The sequence below is a fragment of the Amphiura filiformis genome, chromosome 20, assembly GCF_039555335.1.
Source record: "Amphiura filiformis chromosome 20, Afil_fr2py, whole genome shotgun sequence".
NCBI lineage: Eukaryota > Metazoa > Echinodermata > Ophiuroidea > Amphilepidida > Amphiuridae > Amphiura > Amphiura filiformis.
In genome coordinates, this window is record NC_092647.1 from 48,777,067 (window position 1) to 48,798,380 (window position 21,314).

The 21,314-nt window shown below is 36.4% G+C and overlaps 1 protein-coding gene across 4 annotated transcripts in view; it reads right to left on the bottom strand.

The window, feature by feature from the left end:
• The window catches only part of LOC140141894 (colorectal mutant cancer protein-like), a 532,683-nt gene that overhangs the window by 129,184 nt on the left and 382,185 nt on the right, over positions 1 to 21,314 (bottom strand). The window contains exon 1 of one of the 4 annotated variants that reach the window (XM_072163770.1): positions 548 to 1,185. The exons of the other annotated variants lie outside the window; for them this stretch is intronic. Within the exon in view, the coding sequence (XP_072019871.1) occupies positions 548 to 625 (78 nt within the window). The 5' untranslated portion in view covers positions 626 to 1,185. Of the gene's footprint in view, positions 1 to 547; positions 1,186 to 21,314 lie in introns of those variants that run through there. 4 annotated transcript variants of the gene reach the window in all.

A 21,314-nucleotide genomic window follows, 5' to 3' on the forward strand; every position in this document is an offset into this window, starting at 1 on the left:
GTAAACACAGCCGATCGCGACAGGCGATCGCATGCATGCTCTTCGACAAATTTTGCTTAAATTGCTCTTCAACAATATTTGGAACTGTTCAAAATAGGCAATTTTTTCTTAAAAGATATCGAAATTTCAACATTGACAGAATAAATAACATCCGTTGCAAAAAATGTCAATGCTGAGTGACCAAAAAATGATAGCAACAGGGAACGGACTCTAGCATCGAATGGTTAACTATCGTACGTGCAGATTTGAAGCTAAAGTTCTCTTAGTAAAACAAATGTAGACTATAGGCCTATATGCGACTTCATTTTATTTTGTTTATGATCAAGTGTCATCCCATTTTGTATTCCACAATTCATGAGTGCTTTTGACTAGCTTAAGAAAGTTGCGATATATTCTCATTTCGCTATATATTATTATAGGCCTGACATGAAACTGTATACAAAATTTAGAGTCACAGTGCAGTGCTGTGACAACATAGTCATAGACTTGTCAAAAATAAGACAAAACTACAAATTTATATCTTGTTTTCCCCCGCTCAAGATCCTACCTCATGTGGTGGTAAAATAGGCACAGGCGGTAACTGTCTCCCCTCCATCTTTCTCAGATCTCTTGTTAATCGGCTCATTCACAGACCGGTGCAGGGGTAAACTACCTCTTCAGAGTTCCCCAATTAAATATATCCACATAAGGCCACGTTGTCGCTATCATAATATCCTCCGTATATATATCCACACTCAATCTGCAGTATGTTGACAAAATGTATCCTCACGTTAGCACAATGTGCACGAGTGTATTCACCATACAGCCAATAATCCCGGTATGTATATCCACGACACAGACACAGGGTCTGTCTGGGCAGTTTGCCACTGGTATAATCAGATACTTGTGTTGTTGGAATTCAAACTAGACCAGTCCAAAACTTGTTTATAAGCCTTGTAAGTAGATAATTTCCATAATTGATGAATATATTCAATGAGTCTGCTACAAAATACAGCTGATCACATTCACTATGAACCAGTCACATGGTCCCATCTCTCGCATACTAATAATGATTCACAGAGCTACCAATAATCGGACTAAGCAGAGTACAATGCAAGCACAGCCAATACCCACTTGAGACAGGTTGTGTTGTGTGTGGTTCCACTACACTGAAATTGTGAATGGGCAAATCTACACAATAACACAGTTATTGAGTGGTGGTGTGGAGCTGTGTAGGAGATGACTGTGCTGATACCAGGGGATAAATGGGTTGCCAGTTGTTTAGCTCATAACTCCCTGTTGTCTACCACATCACAATCCTGTGTGTTTTCATCCTGGAGTTTTCATTGCTTTCATATACTTGTAAGTTGTAAAACAATTGTGAATCAAATAGTCACTTGTTCCGCACATTAAATTATCATTTTTTGCAATAAATTAATAAATCAAAATAATAGATAATCGGTATGGCTAACACTACTTTCGGGCTCTAATGCTATTACCGTATTGGTCCGAGTATAGTCCCACCCGTTTTTTATGTGAACATTTTTCACAATTGGGGGTGGGATTATACTCAATTTCAAAAAAAAAAAAAAAATTTCTTTTTTTTAAGTTTATTTTTCGGTTTTGGAGTGTCCCTGGACCTAGACCTAGATGCTATAGGATCATTCATGGTTGACCTAAAAAAAAAAATAAAATAAAAAAAATTCAAGATATTTTGTATTTTAATATGAAAATTGATACTTTGTTTTCATGTCATACTCTATTAATGATTTCAAAATGCATTCAAATTCAATGCATTTTGAAATCATTAATAGAGTATGACATGAATACAAATTATCAATTTTCATATTAAAAATACAAAATATCTTGAAATTTTTATTTTTTTTTAGGTCAACCATGAATTATCCTAGCATCTAGGTCTAGGTCCAGGGACACTCCAAAACCAAAAAAAAAACCTTTTTTTTTTTTTTTTTTTTTTTTTTTTTTTTTACAATTTTCTGGAATTTTTCGACAAATGGGGGGGTGGGATTATACTCGAACGTGGGACTATACTCGGACGAATACGGTAGTATACTATCCAGAGAGGTTGCGTCACGCTCGGTTGAAATCGGTAAGTCCGTGAGGGCCACAGACTGCAGATGCGGTTAGGTATGGCATGCACAGTATCATGAAAACAGCCTGGGAAAATAGAGCATAGCCTACAAACAAATCTGCTAAATTTAGTCACAACTTACTCAACATGATAACTCTATAAGCCCATCAGCACAAGGTCAAATTGCATTTGTATTGAAAGCTGGCTAAGGGTATCCCCCTCTCTTATTACAAAGAGAATCTAGGCATTTACATAATTAGACGAAGGTGAGTCCCACCAGGCGAGCAGGCAGGGCTAGGCGTGCTCCTCTCAATCAAAACATGCAAACTTTCCTCACTGACATTGTTTTTGATCGACTCCCAGCGGAGGTGCTGAAACAACTTATGAAAACATGGCTCATACACATAGGGATCATTCAGAGATGGAATTATGAATATTAAAATATGGAATTTTTATACCACTCGGGAATTTGGATGAGTCTTTCATATCTGGATCTGAGATGCCTTTGAGGTTTTACAGCTCGGTTAATCGATAGAAGGAATTGATCATTATTATTTTACCAGTGCATCCAGGCAATGCACACATTTTGGCATACATTTTGCCCAATGAAACACTTTTAATGTTAAACATGAATTTGGTCAACATCAATATTACGGGGTAAAATTTAGTTAAGAGTTTTCCAACATTGCCATCTTTTCTGGTTGGCAAAGAGTTCTGAAGGCCTGCACATGGTCTTATTTCGTAGTGAATTTGCTTGCCGTTGTTCTTGGTTAAATTTTTGGACAGTGTTTACACTCATTTCTATTCTACTTTTCCTCCTTCCTTTAAATGTTTCATTAATTATTTGTTATGACCTATTTCTTATCTAATGGGATGGTAAAATATTAATAAATATCACCATGAAAAAAATGAAGGAAAAAGTAAATAAATAATATGAAAATGTCACAGTTAATACCATGGTTACTCACAAATAATTGATGACACAAACACTCATCGCTTAGATAGTTCACTTGTATGCTTAAGTAGATTCCAGGGGGATATACTCAAGTTTGGTTTGGGTAGGGATGTGATGCTGAGAATTTGGCAGTAGATCCACCTATATACCAATAGTCAAAATTTCACCCTAATTTAATGCAAATTGGGCTATTTTTCAGAAAAAAATTGAGAAAATTATAAAAAAAAGACCAATTCAAATACCGAAATTGGTCTAGAAAGGGGCCATTGATATACCAAATGAGACCCATGTTTGCAGCACTGCACTGCCACTGAGTACCCCCGATGTATGGCCTAATGAAACAAAATGAATCCCATGTTGATCATGCATGCAAAATATAGCCAAAACAATTGATCAACTTTTCACATTTGAACAACAGAAATATCTTAGGAACCACTGGTTTTTCATCATTATTTTGTTGTTTGTTATTTGAAAAAAATAAAAATTGATATTTTTACAGAAAAAAAGGCTTACTGACTGCAGCACATAATGTGCTTATATTTATAATATGAAATCTACCAAAAAAACGTTGACAACGTAAAGAAAGCAGCAAGTTTAAAAAGCCCCCACCTCGGCTCACTTTTTGAAACTTGGTCCCATTTTGAATATCAACAGCAAATCGGTGTTTTTTAGCATCATTGCCATTAACATGCCTACTTGTTATTCGTTTAATTCAATCATTGATCATGAACTTTATTATTATAAAACAAAACATATATAGGATATTGGCCAAGAACAACATAATAACCTTTCTGATCGCTCCAGAATGCTAACAACTTTTAAGTAATATATCGCATCGGCACATTAAAGATTCATAACCCTTCGGGAAATGTTTTAAGTTGATAATTAAGACAAAGTTTAAATCAGTATCTTTTACAAATGGGACCAAGTTTCAAAAAGTGAGCCGAGGTGGGTTTTTTTAAACTTGCTGATTTCTTTACGTTGTCAACGTTTTTTGGTAGATTTCTTTTTTTTTATGAATGAAGCCGAGTAGCTCCAAGCTTGAAAAGTCATCCGATTACTGAAGACGAATAAAGCGAAAAATAGAAGTTTGAATAATATTATCCTTGATTTATGACAATAAAAAATACGAGTACATGAAGCTATACCTATAACTAAAATGTACGTGGTTCTTTGTAGCACTGGGGCAATCTAGTTGGATATCCAAATTTACCGTTTGTGGTTCTTTGTAGCCCTGCAGGCAATCTAGTTGGATATCTCTATTGAGCGGCGGTTGTTGGCGGTCTTTCGCGGTTCGTGGCATTCCTTTATTCTTCAAGCCCTGTCCTCTATCGGGGCTAATTTATAATTTAAGCATGTTGGATATCCATATTTCGCGATGTGTGGTTCTTTGTAGCCCTCTTTAGTGGGCAATATAGTTGGATATCTCTCTTGAGGCGGTTGTTGGAGGTCTTTCGGGGGTCGTGGTTATAATTTTCCGTATCCTTCACGCCTTGCCCTCCATCGAGGGCTAATTTATAGTTAAAACTTGTTGGACATCCATATTTCATGGTGTGTGGTTCTTTATAGCCCTCTGGGCAATCTAGTTGGATATTTCTATTGAGCGGCAGTTGTTGGCAGTTTTTCGCGGTTTGTGGTTTTACTTTGTAGGATATCCATATTTCAAGATTTGTGGTTCCTGAGTCCTGCGGGGCAATCTAGCTAGATATCCAAATTTCGCGGTTTGTGGTTCTTTGTGGTTCTTTGTAGCCCTAGTTGGATATCCCTATTGAGCGGCGGTTGTCGGTGGTCTTTTGAGATTTAATTTTCCCTTTAATTTCGGGCCGCCCCCTCCTCAACATCCCGAGGATGCTTTTCAATAATTTAAATTATACGGTGTCAACAATTACTATTACTTGGTATGATAACTTATCTTACCATGTTGACTTATATTGTTTGTCAACTTGACGTGGTTATAATTTCCCTAATCCTTCAAGCTTTGCCCTCTATCGAGGGCTAATTTATAGTTAAAACTTGTTGGACATCCATATTTCGCGGTTGATGGTTCTTTATAGCCCTGCGGGGCAATCTAGCTGGATATCCAAATTTCGCGGTTTGTGGTTCTTTGTAGCCCTGCGGGGCAATCTAGTTGGATATCCCTATTGAGCGGCGGTTGTCGGCGGTCTTTTGAGATTTAATTTTCCCTTTAATTTCGGGCGCCCTCCTCTCCATCCGAGGATGCTTTTCAATAATTTAAATTATACGGTGTCAAAAATTACTATTCCTTGGTATGATAATTTATCTTACCATGTTGACTTATATTGTTTGTTAAGTCAACTGGACGTGACAAAAATATCCTGCTATGTAGACATTAATTTGTTGCTAAATTGACTTGGCATAATAATTTATTTCGCGAAGACGACATCCATTTTTGGTATGTCGACTTAGCATGATAATTTATCTTGCCATCTTGACTTGTTTGTTCATTTGTCTTGGCGAGATATTTTATATCGTCATGTTGACATAATGCTGATAATAAGTCGACATGGCAAGATAATTATCTTGTCAAGTTGTGTCACATAGACGCTTCCGTACTATGCTTGATAAATGTTTTTTTGATATTTTTTTCCTGCTGGCCTTCCATACTAGCGGAACAATTTTCCACACCTACAGAGTGTTTGTAATCAACCTACCGGGACGATATGACAATTGTCATGTTCTACGATAGCTAAAGATGACAGAGAGTCAGGTCTCTTAATCGATTCAACAACCATTCATACATATCACAATCATCATTGTCCTATTATCATGCGAATTTGCCCGTGGTAGGACAAAATATATTTAAATGAGAATAACAATGAGTAACGTCTTATTGCCTGATCTGGTTTCTTGTGTTATTCAGATTTCTTTTGATCCTTGATGGTGTTGTATCACATTATGCTGTGTTTTTAAATAGGCCCATAACACAATAAACAATTTCCATGAGAATCAAACAACTTGCTTTAATAAAAAAAAAATAATATCACAATAGCACTGGATGTTTAAAATTATGTTATCCTTGATTAATGACAATAAATTAGTTAATAAAACATTGAAAAAAAAATGAGTTGGTCACCGGGTTTCAACTCGGGATAGCGTATCTGGAGTCAAGCGCACTAACCATTAGGCCACGGACCTCTGCTGTAAATCACTCTGTCGAAATACAGCATTTATTATATAAATGGATGCGTCGTCCGATAAGAACAAAAGAATTGTGAAAAACTTGATTTTTTGGCGAATGGGGCTCAGAATTTGTATGTAGGGTATCCAGGAAACTGCTAGGGTATATTTGGAAGTGAATCTGAAAAAGTAGTGTGAAGGTGATAACCAGGTAGACCTGTAGCAGTGTCCAAAAATTCTGGATCAATATGATTTGCAACTAATTTTCTCTATGAAATACCGCGTGAAATGGAAGCAAAAATATTTGTTTATTACGAACAATGATTGACTGTAGGATTGGTGGCCCTTTTGGAATTAATGAGTTGTCACGATATTACACCTGGGACTGTAAATAACATTTAGCATGGTTTTAGATACATTTTGTACCCAGCGAAAAATAACATCGAACAATAGAAGTCAAGTGTTTTAATGTTACGTGTAAATATAGTCTCGCGGGAGCATCTGTTATTAGTCTTCTTTATCAGTCTTTTTTTTTTTTTACTTGCTGGTCACGGCTACCGCGTGACTCTAATATCCGGTATGAAGAATGACAATGTCCAAAGAAAACAGTGTAACTATCCATCATTTGCAATTAGCATTATTGTTGTACTCTTATGGCAACATTTTATTTATATCCAAACTCTGTATTCTTTGTCTGCCCAATCTTAATTGTTCCTAAAATCACAAAAAATCATGCTGCATCTGGGTAAAAAAAAACTTAATTTATCATATTTATCCTATATACTGCCAAAATGCAGCAAATGATGGATGGTAACTTTTTTTTTTTTCGTACACACTCTTAATTGTCACTAAGTGGACAAGAGCATGCTGCATCGTGGGTAAAAAAAATGAATGATTTATTGCATTAAAAAACTGATACAACTACATTCATCATTAATCCATGGACATTATCCATCCTGTACTGCCAAAACACAGCAAATGATGAATGATGTTTTTTGTTGTTGTTAATATCTATTCTACGTAGAAACGTATACAAGTTTAGTAGACCCACAGTCTTGGGCTATATTACTTCTCTAACTTCTAGCATGTTACTAAAACCAGTAAGGTACAGTGTTTATCATGTAAACTCCCCTAATTCTGTAGAATCAGCTTACAGAAATTTTAGCTTTCTGCAACCATGGCTACAGGGCCCAAATTATTGACAACAAATGCAGCAATTTCATTTCAGAGCTCATGATTTTGAAAATAAAAGTTATTTTATAGTCATGATGTTAGTATTTAAGACTCACTCTGTCACTCTAAGGCTAGCGGCATTTAGACAAAGACCAATCTATAATCCTACCAATAACTACAAATTATGTCTTATGGGGAAAAGTAGAACAAAATCTCACTCACTCATGACAAAAAATACAAAAAAGCAAAGACTTGTTTCCATAGGGCCACAATATGTCACAATTTAGAGTAAAATTGTTCCATTTTTGTGAAAATCATCTCATATTACTCAGCTGTGATCACTGTGGACCACAATAGCCTCATTCCAAGTGCATAGTTCAATAATCTCAATTAAATAATCATAGTGACCTCAAGATGCAGAGTATGAGTTTTTGTACCCACATTTTCAGAGGTCATTCAATGAATGTACAAATGTATTGGGGTTAATGAACTGTGCCTTGAAAGATGAGCATGTTGTGGATCCTAGTATAAGTTTAGTCTGTGAAATCTAAGAGTTTCTTTGCATCATAGGGTATGTTCAGACGGTCATATAGAATTCTTGAGGATCGGAATATTCAAGAATTACGATCCCAAGTATCAAAATCCGAACTGCGCATCCACACGACTACATTGAAATTGAAGACTGGAATCCTCAATGTTTGCCACTTGGGGGAAATCGCAAAATCTCCTAAATTTCTTGAGATATATTTGGGAATAAATTTGGGAACAAACTTAGGCAATAGAAAGAGCGACCTCAACAGGGACGCCGGGAGATACTACCTGCCCGCTGTGTACAACTCTCTTCTGAGCCGGCTGACACCGTCTGGTGTCAGTGGCTCAGAATAGCCAACAGCGCCCCCACGTGCCAAATATTGGGGCTGAAGACGTCCAAGAGAATACTGGATGAAAGCTTCCTCTCGGTAAGCAATTTCAAGTTTGTGAGAAATAAGAAAAGTTAAACACAAATTAATTTGATATTTTGATCGACCATCGATGCTTGGTCGATCCTTATTATTCATGAAATTTAATTAATTTACTATTGTTAATTGTGATAAAATAGTAATTTGTACCTGTAGCGTTATTTAATTAGTTGACAGTTCATTATAATAACAAGCATCAACGCAGCATTGATGGTCGATCCAAATATCGAAAGAATTTGTTTCTGGTGCCTTAGGGATTGGATTCCTCAAGACAGTTCTCAAGGTGGATTTCCCCCAAGTTTTTGCTAGAGAACCATGTTGCTTTAAGTTTAAGCCCTCTGTATGGATGTGCCTATTTTCATAATGTAAGAATTCTCATATTTCATGATCCCTTGTTCAGGTTAAATTATGTTCAATACAAAGGTTACCATCAAAGTAGGAGGAGGGCCTGGATAGAATTTAAGAGATTTGTTCAAAATATTCATCTGTAGGCAAACAATAATTAGTCTACATCATTAGTCTACATGAAGCTAGCTTTCCACAGAAATGAATAGCACTTCATAACAGCAATCTGGACCATGAGGAATTTGAGGTGCAATTTAATCAAAATTGCTAAATTTCAATGACTTATAATAATATAATAGATCATCGCCTCCAATTATGCTATAAGACAGTTACTCGTCAAGTCAGATAGCTTCATGAATGCAGGTCCGGGATTCTGCTGGATTTCAACAACAGTGGCATGTCCAGGGGGGTGCTTTGGGGGCTGAAGCCCCTGCACCTTGTTAAAAATCATGTAAAATCAGCTGCTTTTTGGGCAATTTTAAGCCCCCCCCCACCACATAGTTCTGAAAGCCCCGCTGAGCCCCTCGCAGGAACAGATCCTGGACACGCCGGTGAACACTTAACAACAACAACAATAACAACACCATCATCATCATCAACGCGAACATTAACATTGTGTTAAATGAGGTATAAAATTTCCTTTTTGCTTTGAGCCCTTATATGCCGGGCTTATATGAAGCAGCAGACAAAAATACACGATTCCATTGCAAATTGCATGACTGGCTAGCTCACCTTTTGACATTCTCAAATTCACCATTTCCTATCATGTCCATCTCATGTTGTTTACTAAATACTTTTGGAATAAAGGTTGATTTGGCAATGGAAAAAGCTACCCTGTTCTATGGGTAGATGGACCTTGCCCGGGGGTACTCAAGTTTGATTTTGGTAGGGACGTGCTGATGAGAATTTGAAAGTGGACCCATAAATATACCAATTTTACAAGAATTTTGGACCCATTGATATACCAAAAGTCGAAATTTTTGGCCGAATTTAACCCAAATTGTCTTAGTTTTTTACAAATTTTCCCACAATTTTGGCTGGATTAAGGAAAAATTGGGCCATTTTCCAAAAAAATTGAGAAAATTTTGAAAAAAGGACCCATTCATATACCAAAATAGGTTTTGAAAAAGGGGTCATTGATATACCAAAAGGCTGAAAATACTACCCATATTTGCGGCACGTCCCCGTATGGTCATTTGTACTGAGTACCCCCCCCCCCCCGGGTCTTTCAAGTAGGGATTTCAACTGGAATAGCCCAATTTTAGCAGTATGATGTACAGAAGACTTACCTGTGATTTGGTAGAGGCAATAGAAGACAGGAATCAGAACAGCACATGCAAAGAAAAAAATATACATATTAAAACATTATTGCCAAATCGACTAAAGCAAGAAAATAGACTATTTTCACTAGGGTGTATATGCACTTGTATTGTGTATACAGTACTTCAAAATAACCGATTCACTTGCATGAACATGATGAACAATATTGGGCTTGAATTTCTATTCTTTACATATTACCAGTATTTTTCAAAGTCAAGATTCAAACTGATTTAACAACATCTTAACTGTATCCAGAGGCATTATAGCAAAACTAGAAGACACCAAGTATGCAATATGTGACTTTGGTAGGCATATAACTTAGTTCTATATGTTTGTATATCTATAGCTTTAGCTGGAGGGTCCACCAGAAGGTTCTATAGCATTTCTTTAAGAATATTTTGGGATGATGTTGGGCTGATTCACTGGTAGTTACTCTAGAGAAGATAATAAACATTTCATTAGCCCAGATCTAAGATTATTGCTGCACTATTCTCTCCCCTTGCATATTGCCAATGGTAGCGGTTGTGTTGCAATTACATAAATTTCTAGATATTAAACATCGATGTTAAAAGTTGTTTTCTTTCTTCTTTTTTCTATAATACTGTTCCAATATCAAAAATAACACAAATTTGCAAGGATCCCTTTGGTGAAAACTGGCATCTTTGATGCTTCTTTGATGTCTCAGCATATACAAAACTTTATCTGAATTTAGACAGAAGAGGACTTATACCTATTATGTACCACAAGGCATGCCTCTAAATAAGGGGTGTTTTTTTTTAACAAGACAAAAACAGCAGACACTCTCCACAAAAACATTACAATTACCGGTAATAGATTGGGCTTACAATAAATAATACATGTTTGTACAGCCGCCTGTATCAGTAATATATTTGTTCAAACTCCAAATCATTGAAAAAGGTGTTTCTTTCGTCATAAAACCCTCATTTAGAGGCATATGCTTGTAGAGATGGAATTCTACAGTACGGAACAGAACATGAGTAGAATAAGTAATTCAGCAAATAAAATAAACAAGTCTTGTTAAGACAGGTTGATTGAAGCAAACTCAACCCTTTGCCAATCACATCTATATATGAATTGAGACAACAAATATAATAACTTGGTCTATTTTTACTCCCATCCCCCAGGATAAAATCGTCGCCTATATGTTACACACCTTTCGCTCACGTATAGATATGGTGTTTATAAATTCACTAAGTGCTATTCTGGTGTGATTGACCTGACCTACTAAAATACTAATATCTCAAAGATGATGGTAGTTAGGATAATGAACTTATGTAAAAATTATAAAATTGATACAAATGTCAATGATATGTTGTAAAAGTTGAAATTTTCGCCCATTTAATTGTTAAAGCTTTGCCAATTTTGAACTGTTTCAGTTGCTTTAAATTCACACTTCTCAGCTTCCATACATTGACCTATACAGTGGCAACACCAGGATTTGGGGGGGCATGGGGGGGAAAGTGAATTTCAGGTGGGGGAATCAACAAATTTGGCTCAAAATTGCCCCCAAAGGAAAAATTTCCTAATTTTTTAAAGCCTGATCCAAAATGTGCAAAATAGATGTGAATGTGTATCTATCCACTAGTACCATTAAGAAATGGTATGGTCATAATACTTCAGTATGTGTCATGGCTCTTCTTATTATTATAAAACATGCAGTTTCATTAAAAGGATTTATTGTTGGTCTATAAAATGCAAACAAAAAACAATAAAAAAAAAATGCACCATAATATCTTTTAATGTCAAAAATACAATTTATTCATGTTCTGCATATGCCTTTCACAGAAATGCTGTTATGAAATGAAATAATAAACCAGATAACACACACCTGAAACCAATAATCTAAGCTCCCAAGCTGTATAATGCGTGTATTTATTACCTCAGTTTTAATTAATTGCTGTAATTCTCACATCTGCAATCCTATCTCAAATGATATGTTTCAGTGTTAAGCTTGATTTTGTTGTTTGAAACATTAGGTGAATATGAGACAGGATATATATTGTTTATTTATCTTTTACTTATTCAGTCATACATGAAGCGTTGATGCCATCGATCTGAATTTTTTTTAAATCCCATAGGAAAATTGCTGAAAAATGGCTTGTGCCCACCCCCCCCCACCCCCATCAGACCCGGTGCCCCCAATCATGGCCGGTGCCCCCCCCCCCAATGTGATGACCCACCACGCTATGCCACTGGTTTGTTCCTCAAATACTGTCAAAGTGGCAATTTATCCACAATTAATTTTCCCCACTTTGCCAATTTTGAACCGTTTCCCTTGTTTTTAAATCTGCAAAACCTAAATTACCTTGCATTGACCTATACCCAAAAGGAATACATTTGTGCATTGTCATTTTCGTAGTGTCCGTTTGTAATGCGTAAAGTGCGAAAATAAATGCAGCATGAAATGTCCACCTTTACGGTAAGGCAGCCAAATCAGCAAAATGATCTAATTGTCAATGTTAAATTGAACCTTCGTATCTTAAAGTCATCGCACAAAGATAATAATCATCGGTTTACAAAAATTGGCAAATATGAAACAGGAAAATGCTTCATTACTGGACACTAAAATGGGGCTATGCATGTGTTACAAATGACAAAATGACTTTAAAATTACAACTTTTTGAGAATTTGTTATTTAATAAAAATACGAACATGCCAATATTTGTAAGAAAAAGAGCTGAGAGGGTATTAGAGGACAAATTAAAAGGCCAAACAAGATGCAATCAGTTATGCATCATCAGTGTGTTCCCACCCTCCAATCTGGTTCCAATTCAATACTGTTATTTGATGGGACTAAACACAGATCAAATTTTGTGAAGTGTTTATTTTTACTTGTCAAAATTGGAAGTGTGAGAAAATCTTTAAGAAAGAAAATATGGTTTTGAATCGCAATTAGCACATAAGTACTTATATACAACATGCAAAATTATGAATAGGCCATGGGGTGGGGAGCAGGAGCCCACTCTTGTCTACTAAGCCCCCCCCCCCCCCTCCTGCCACCCCACCCCACCAAGAGGTGAGGAGTTGGTGTGAGGAAACCTATAGCTGAATCTGATTGGAATTATAAGAGGGGAGGATATGATCAAAGCCATAGCTGGGGGTGCAATGTACTCCCCCCCCAAAAAAAAACACAAACAAAATAGACAATTTGAATATAAAGGTCCATTTTTTATGTAAAAACATTGAAATAAGCCCTTTTGTAGGGAAGCAACCACAAAAGGTTCCGCTTTATCTGTAAAAATGTTAAAATCAGTCCTTTCTTAAATGAACAATTCACAAAAGGTCCACTTTTTAGCCCAATTACATCCCCCAAAATAAATCCTGGCTACGGGCCTGGATATGATGAAATTTGTTGGATTTATTGAATCAATTTGTGAAAATTCAAGTCTTGTGAACAAAGTGTGATGTTATGTTGTACGTGCGTGCCTGCGTTCATGTTGCGTGTGCCCAGACTGATTGGGTTATCTCTGGCTTCATTGCTCTGATCAGATGGAATTTGACCTCAGGGTCACTTTAATGAGTAAATTTAGACATTGTGATGATAGTAGACCAGGAGGAGGATGAGAATGGATGTATTGATGATGGGTGAATGGCTGGCTAGTCGCTGGCTGTGAGATGGATGATAGATGGACCAGATCATACCGGTAGCTCACATCATATCAATTGTAGTGCTTTGGGATATCTCTGAACAAACATAGGTACATGTAGGTAACTCTATACAGTTCAGGACATAAAGTTGAAGAGGAAGAAAACAAGAAATTAAAGAGAAAGAAACAGGCAATTGGCCTGCATTGTTTGTTTGCCCAATTTGTCCCTCTTGCTCCTTCCCTCTATCTCTCTTGCTTGTTCACCTCTTTTATGAGTCCTCATTCTCATCCTAATCTGCATTTCCTTAATTTCCCTCACTCTTTTTTGTGCTCTTAGTTCTTTCAAAACCCATTTGTTTCCATGTCATCTATAACCCCTACCCTGGAGCCCTCATTCTGCTCTCTCTTTTATACCCATGATTTCTTAGCTCCTTTTCACCACTCACCCACATGATTTTAGGAGGAGCAAAGAGCAACAATTTGACAAATTGCTTAAAATGTTGTGTAAAGTTTTACATTTTTAGTCTTACAGGGGGAAATCCAGCACTGTGAACAACCCCCTCCAAGTAATGTGGTCAAACAAAATGAATGGGATATCAGAAACATCGATTTGGAGATCAGGCCATATTTATTCAATTGTTTGTCTTGCTGAAGCTCCCGTTCACTTCAATAAAATCATGCACACTATACAACTTGAAAACTCACACATTTTTCCTTACATGCCCACTAAAATGGGAAAACAATGATTGCATGTTTGCTAAGTTCTAGCACTTCATTTCTGAGAGTGTTTTGTGTTTTAATTCAGAAAAAGCAGCTTGTCTTCTTTCCATCTTCAATATACAGCATGCGTTTGTTCAGGTTGACACACACAGTGCCTCTTTAGTCAATATTATTTTATTTTAAAAAATCCAAAAATAAAGCAAAAGAAAACTGCATTCTGCATCAACATTTAAACTTCTGAAGAGCTTTGAGACAAACAATTAAACTAATATGGCCTTATGGCTAACTTTATTTTGACTCATCTCAACAACATCGTTCAATGGAATTTTCCGATATTTAAATAAACCAAGAAAGAATCGTAAAAACATAAAAAGATTTTTATTTTGTGGCAAGCAACTCACATTACTTGATGTGGCCACATTATTGACAGACCCATGTGACTCATCACATCTGAAACTAAGAGAAAATGAGAACCTCTTGACAATTACAAAGTGTCATTCATACCTAGATACTGATGACAACAGAATGTTATAATAATGACTGCTCAGTGCCAGAAGTGGGTAAGTGCAAAAGCTGCCATGTGAACATTTGGCAATTTACACACAGTATATTGTACTCATCTAAACATGGCAGCTACACGTGGCAGCTATTGCACTTACCCACTTCTGGCACTGAGCAGTCGATATACTCAACCTAGAACTTTCAATTCTTAAGGACATGTTTTATTACTAAGTGATTGCCTGTTTACCCCACTCGCTTGGATTTCGGCATTCTCATCTGTCAGTACGCAGTTCTTTAACCCCAATAATTTGTGTACATCCATATCAAAACGATGCACTTGTCGTCTGCTACATGTGTCTCATTTCACACGATGGCTAGGAATAAATACCAGACTCATCTCAAGTGGAGGCCACTTCAAATCAACCCAAGTCACATGGTTTCGGAATACAGGGAACATTCCTTAACCATGTGACTTGGGGGATTATTTGAAGTGATCACTACTTGAAATGAGTCTGGTTTATATTTTTAGCTATTATGTGAAATGAGACATATGTAGCAGTTGACAAGTGTATCGTTTTGATATGGATGTGCACATTTGTACATTCATAAAATGAACTTTGAAAATATTGGGTACAAAAACTCATCTTTCACAATGTGAGGTCAAATTTTTGAGCAATGCTTGTTCAATGAGGTTACTGAACTGCACCATTGGCAATGATGCACTTTTGCTCATAAAAATTCTAGCTTTAAATCCATCCATCATGCATTTTCATAGCAGCACACATTGAAGTGGGACAAAATATGCAGGTCTTACACCTATAAATTAGCTCTGGGGTTTAACAGTATCTGCAAAATAAGAGACAAATTTGTTGTTTAATCAAAAAGATTGTTTGTCAAGGCACATGGCTCATCAGCAGCAAATTTAGCATCATCATCATCTTCATCAACTGCCTTGTTGATACATTATAGAGGGCGACATTCAATATCCACTTCACTAAATAAACAGCACTATTATAGTGCCCATAGATTATTAATACACAGATTGGAATTTTCCATGCCAGTGCCCTCTAAGCGTATTTCGAATTCAGCTGGCGCTTGGTACAGCGTACAGACCTGGCGACATCGCTTATCTTCGCGCGAAGTTTCTTTTGTAGCCTTACGCCGCTGTTTGCGCTTATTTTCAGTTTGCTCACGCGGTACCTGACTTAGCGTCGATCCCCTGAGGCAACATGCCATGTTTCCGCGGTATGATAGTGCCCATCCCCGGGTGCTCATCACACTTACTTGTGCAGAATCCTAGTGTATGATATATCGAAGTATGTTGGAATTTTGAGCTATTTGGGGAAATCTTTATTGGGTTTAAGGTAGAGTCCGAAGTTTTCCGTTTTACGGAAAAGGAAGAAAATCACGGAATCGGAGGTACAACACGGAAAATGACATTTTTGTATGATGTGACAAAAATTGTTAAAAGATAAGAGAAATAAATGTTATAAACAATCATGAGTTGTGTATGTCAATTTTAAATACTGTTTAATAATACCGAAATAAAGTATATTACCAAAACATGAACCCCCTATATCCCTCCAAACATCGTAATAGTCGGCCTATTTCCGTGAGAATATTCCAATCAGAGCATATTGATCGCGATATTGAACACTTTATTATGACATTAATATCATTGTTTATACATTTTAAGCTTAATTCATGACACAGATTTACAAATTTTACAACACAGATTACAACACGGAAAATGAATTTTAGAAAACGGTAAACTTCGGACTCTAGTTTAAGGTCTAGATTGAGTATTTCAATTTCAGTTTCCAATTCAATTTAAGGAGAACATGTCCCTAGCCCCTCCTCCAATTTTGCAAACTGAGGAAAGTGAAACGGAAATGCTTTACAGCCTGTCTCAAAAAAAATTGTGCAAGTGAAAAGCGCCCTCTCTGGCAATAAGAAAATACTGTTGTGACATTATGCTTACATAAACGTCAAGGGCGCCGTCTTAGCTCTCAAATGCCGTTTGATCTGTTCAATTTGCTTGTTTTAATCTCGAGATATGCTTAGTTAACGACGAAAGGGTAAAATCACAATTGTGCCACTTTTACTAGGAAAGAGAGCTGTACATGTAAAATCAATGATATAGCTGATGTTGATGCGTCTAATGCACTCTCCATTCGGGGCTCTTGCATGAGACGCGTTATTCGCATCAACATCAGCGCGCGTGCATTATTTTGTCTAATTTCTCTCCCAACAAGTAATATAAACTTATAAGGTATGCAGAGTTAGACCGGGTCTAAAGTTAGACCTGGTCTAAGTGGAATTTAGTACCATGAGAAAGGACATTTTCCTTTACATTTGCTGAAGTTATTTTGTATTATTTTTGAACGGTGCATTAAAATCTTTAGAATTTACTAGCTATACTCTAGGAAGGATATGAGTAAAGGACCATTCCTGGTGGAACTTATTTCCAGTTAGACCAGGTCTTATTTTAGACCCTCTCTAACTCTTTTGTACATACGGACCTTAGTGTGCAATATTTGTTTGTCTTTTAACATGTCTTGAGTGACAAAGAGAACAGTATTTACCATGATCAAATCATTGATCATTGTATTTAATTTTAGAGCAGATGTGAAATATTTATTTATCTTTTCTGTGGAAAAAGAGAATCATTATTCCTGCATCATGATAAAATAGTAAAAACAGTAAAAAAAATGTATTGTGTAATTGATGCATTCTTTTGATTTCACGAAGGAACTCTTGATAAACTTGATGCTATCGCTGATTTACAAGCAAATCCCTCTTCCCTAGTAAAAGTGGCACAATTGTGATTTTACCCTTTTGTCGTTAACTAAGCATATCTGGAGATTAAAACAAGCAAATTGAACAGAACAAACGGTATTTGAGAGCTGAGACTACGCCCTTGACGTTGATGTAAGCATCATGTCACAACATTATTTTATAATTGCCAAAGAGGGCGCTTTTCACTTGCACAACTTTTTTTGAGACAGGCTGTATATCTATCAAAAGCGAGAGAGAAACAAGTAACTTTAGTGTTGCAATATTTTTACTATTATATTGTAACCATGACAATATTTGCATTTGTCATTGGGCAGGAAAGCCCTCCTATGTGCTTGTGGCCCCTGAACATGTTTAAAACAAAACTGGCAACAGGTTTCATAGGAGGTTTTGTTTTAAACATATTCAGGGGCCAAAGACACATAGGAGGTTTTTCCTGCCCACAACAACGTAAATGTAACATCACACCATTTTGATGAAGGCCAACAAAGTGTCAATTCCTGCTATCTTGCTTGCCAACCATTAACAATCTAGTCCTTCAGACAGGAATTATGAAGATTGTCACGCTTTGCAAATCTTGTCACACACAACACTGAAAATAAGGCGCATTTTCTCTACCTCGTTGATTCACAATATAGGATTTCTGTCTAAGAAGATTAAATGATGTCTTAAATTTGAGAAAATTGGACTGAATTGCCGTATATTGTTTCACAAATGACAAATTTCTGTCAATACTATTACTAAAACTGAATTGTGGATATGAATGCCACTTTAAAAATGACCAAATTTAACAGAAATGTATATGAGCGCTAGTATGAATTTAATCAAATTAATGCAGCCAATTATATACTTCATGCATGCATTTGAAGCTCTCAAAGCAGTAAAACATAAAGATGTGAAATTTTAAATAAATCCCTTTTTATTTTATTTTTTTTGGCAAATTACTGTCCCTTTTCATACCAATTTGCCACCTTAGGCTTCCCCCACTCTGTCCCCAAAAAGGCCCTCCACAAAGAACCCACTTTTCAGGGTAAACATGTCAAAGGAGGTCCAAATTAGAATGAAATATTAACAAAAGGATCACTTTTTCATGTAAAACTGTTCCACATAGCCCTCAAAAGGCATTTTTTACCAGGGAGTGATTCTTTTGTTGGGGGGAGGTCCACATTTTGGAAATTCCGCACCACCCCCTCCCAAATTAAAGATCCTGCGTACAGGCTTGCAAGTGGCACATTGAAATAAAAACCAATCAGCACAAAGCATGGACATTATATGATTCAAATGAAAATATTTGGGCTTATTTTCACTCTGGCTGGCGATACTCAAACTGGCAACTCTCTATACAGTCAGCTGTACATGTACATAATATCCCTGTGTCTTTGCCAAGTCAGATTTGCAGCACCAACGATGCAGCAGCACAACCTCACACGATGTTTACTATAATCAGATCTCCTATTCCATCTCAAAAATAACTATGTTTACTTGTTTTACCTCACATTGTAACAGAATAAGCTGCATGAGCTAAATACACAAAAGTTTTCTCTTTCAGAAACACCAAACAAAGTGATATAGATGCTCTTTAAAGGGGCATTCAGAGATCTCAAAGTACCCTTTTCCCCAGACATTCAGAATTATACTCTACAAAGAATAACTTAAAGGTCTGTGACCCAATCAACTTTTATTCATCAAAACTGAGAGATTTCGGTATCAAAAGAAAGCTTGTATTCTTCTCATTACCCCGTTGAAATTTAACAACCGAGATATGTTTCGTTTTAAAATGGGGTGAACGAAAAAACGTAGTGATTTGTGGTTACCACACCAGAAGTGTAGGTCCTATGTAATACCCTATGGGGCACTGTTATACACATGCTTCTGCTTCTCATATCAAAACCGCTGTATCAATGCAACTCAAAATTTAGAAACAAGTTATTTTAATGCTAGGCATCCATCCAAGTTGGAAAACAGAACATGAAAAATTGGACCACACCTCTTTTAAGCAAGAGAGGCTAATCTTAATTCTTTATGTCAGTCATTAGGAATTCCAATGCAAATCCAATAGGAGATGTGATCAGTGGTGGCACCAGGAATATTTTTCAGGGGGCAAAATCATTAAATTTTGCCCAAAATTGCTGCAAAAAGTAGAAATTTTCATAAGTGTGAGTTTTTACTGGGGGCAACAATTCTGACTGGGGGTATTTGTCCCCCATGCCGCTGCCACTGGATGTGATCCATCAAAAATGGACATAACCTCTTAGTTTTCTTCACATTTTGTGCATGAAAATGGTTTGAAGATATTTCCACGATTCGACATCAGAAAATGTCACAGATTTGTTTGGCCTTTGACGGATCTCTGAAGTGCCTTTAATGCGAGTAAGAAATCTGATCTAATTGGCATAACCACACTGGTCACAAGGACTATGCAGTATGAATAATGTATACCTGTGTCAATGTGTTCAACATGGGTCTTGTATAATAAGAGTTGGAAGTAATCTACAGCACTAATATAGTGATTAACAAATGACACCAGGGTTTTAAACATAGGCCTATGCCTTAAAAAGCAGCTCAAATCACAGTGCATCAGGCCTGTACGCAAAACTATACTGCGCCAATAAAGTATCCCTACAGTTGGAAAAATAATCACAATTTCAAAACTGAACAATATTTGGGTTAATTTGTTTTTTTAATAGATGCACTATTTACTCCTGCACATTATGACACCACATTGAATCCAATGTGACTTCAAGAAGCAAAGTTACAAGCATTTGATTAGACGAAGGTACAGTTTTAAAAGTGACAAACTGTCCTATTCAAAACTCCACAGACTAGACATCTGGTTTGAGAGTGGTGAATGGCTAATTTATGCGTTTGGCTTTAATTTAAAACAAAAGGAACAAAAGATAACTGAAACAAAAGAACTGACAAATAAAATGAAAGTTATGAAAAGTACAGAGCAGTAAAAACTGAAACAAAAACTGCTTTAAATAACGCTTCATTGAAGAAACTGTGTTGTCTCTTTGTTGCGCTTGTTGGAATCTTTTTGCGCCTTGTATAGTCCAGTTTGTCACTTTTAAAACTGGACCTTCGTCTATTCAATTGCTTGTAACTTTACTTCTTGAGGTCACATTGGATTCAACGTGGTGTCATAATGTGCAGGATTAGATAGTGCATCTATTAAAAAAATAAATTTAACCCAATATTGTTCAGTTTTGAAATTGTGATTATTTTTCCAACTGTAAGGATACTTTATTGGCGCAGTATATATATAAAAATTTCCAAAAAATCCCAATTTGCAAGCATTGCTAGGGAAAAATAAAATCTGTTTTTTTATGTTTTTTCAATCTAAAAAGATCCAAATTTTGGGAAGAAGGTCCAATTTTCACAAAATAATGTAGATGATAATAATGAGCATGGAATACATTGAGGATGTACAATTTTCTTTTAAAAGGAGATGATCTGCAGTAGGAATCTTATGTAGCCCAAATTGGGCCACTACCGTACTCTGTTGTTCATTCATAACACATTGCCTTGTCTTTGCTGATAAGATAGTTTACATTCCCAGGCTCATCATCAACACACTTATCAGTACCCATGTAAAGATAAGCAGCTGAAGAAACAGAGGATGAGAGAGCAGGATGAGGATTCAAGGAGGAGGTGAGGCAGAGGATATAGATGAAAAACAGGTTTTGAAAAGGAGCTAAGAAATCATGGGGATATAAGGAAGAGGGGAG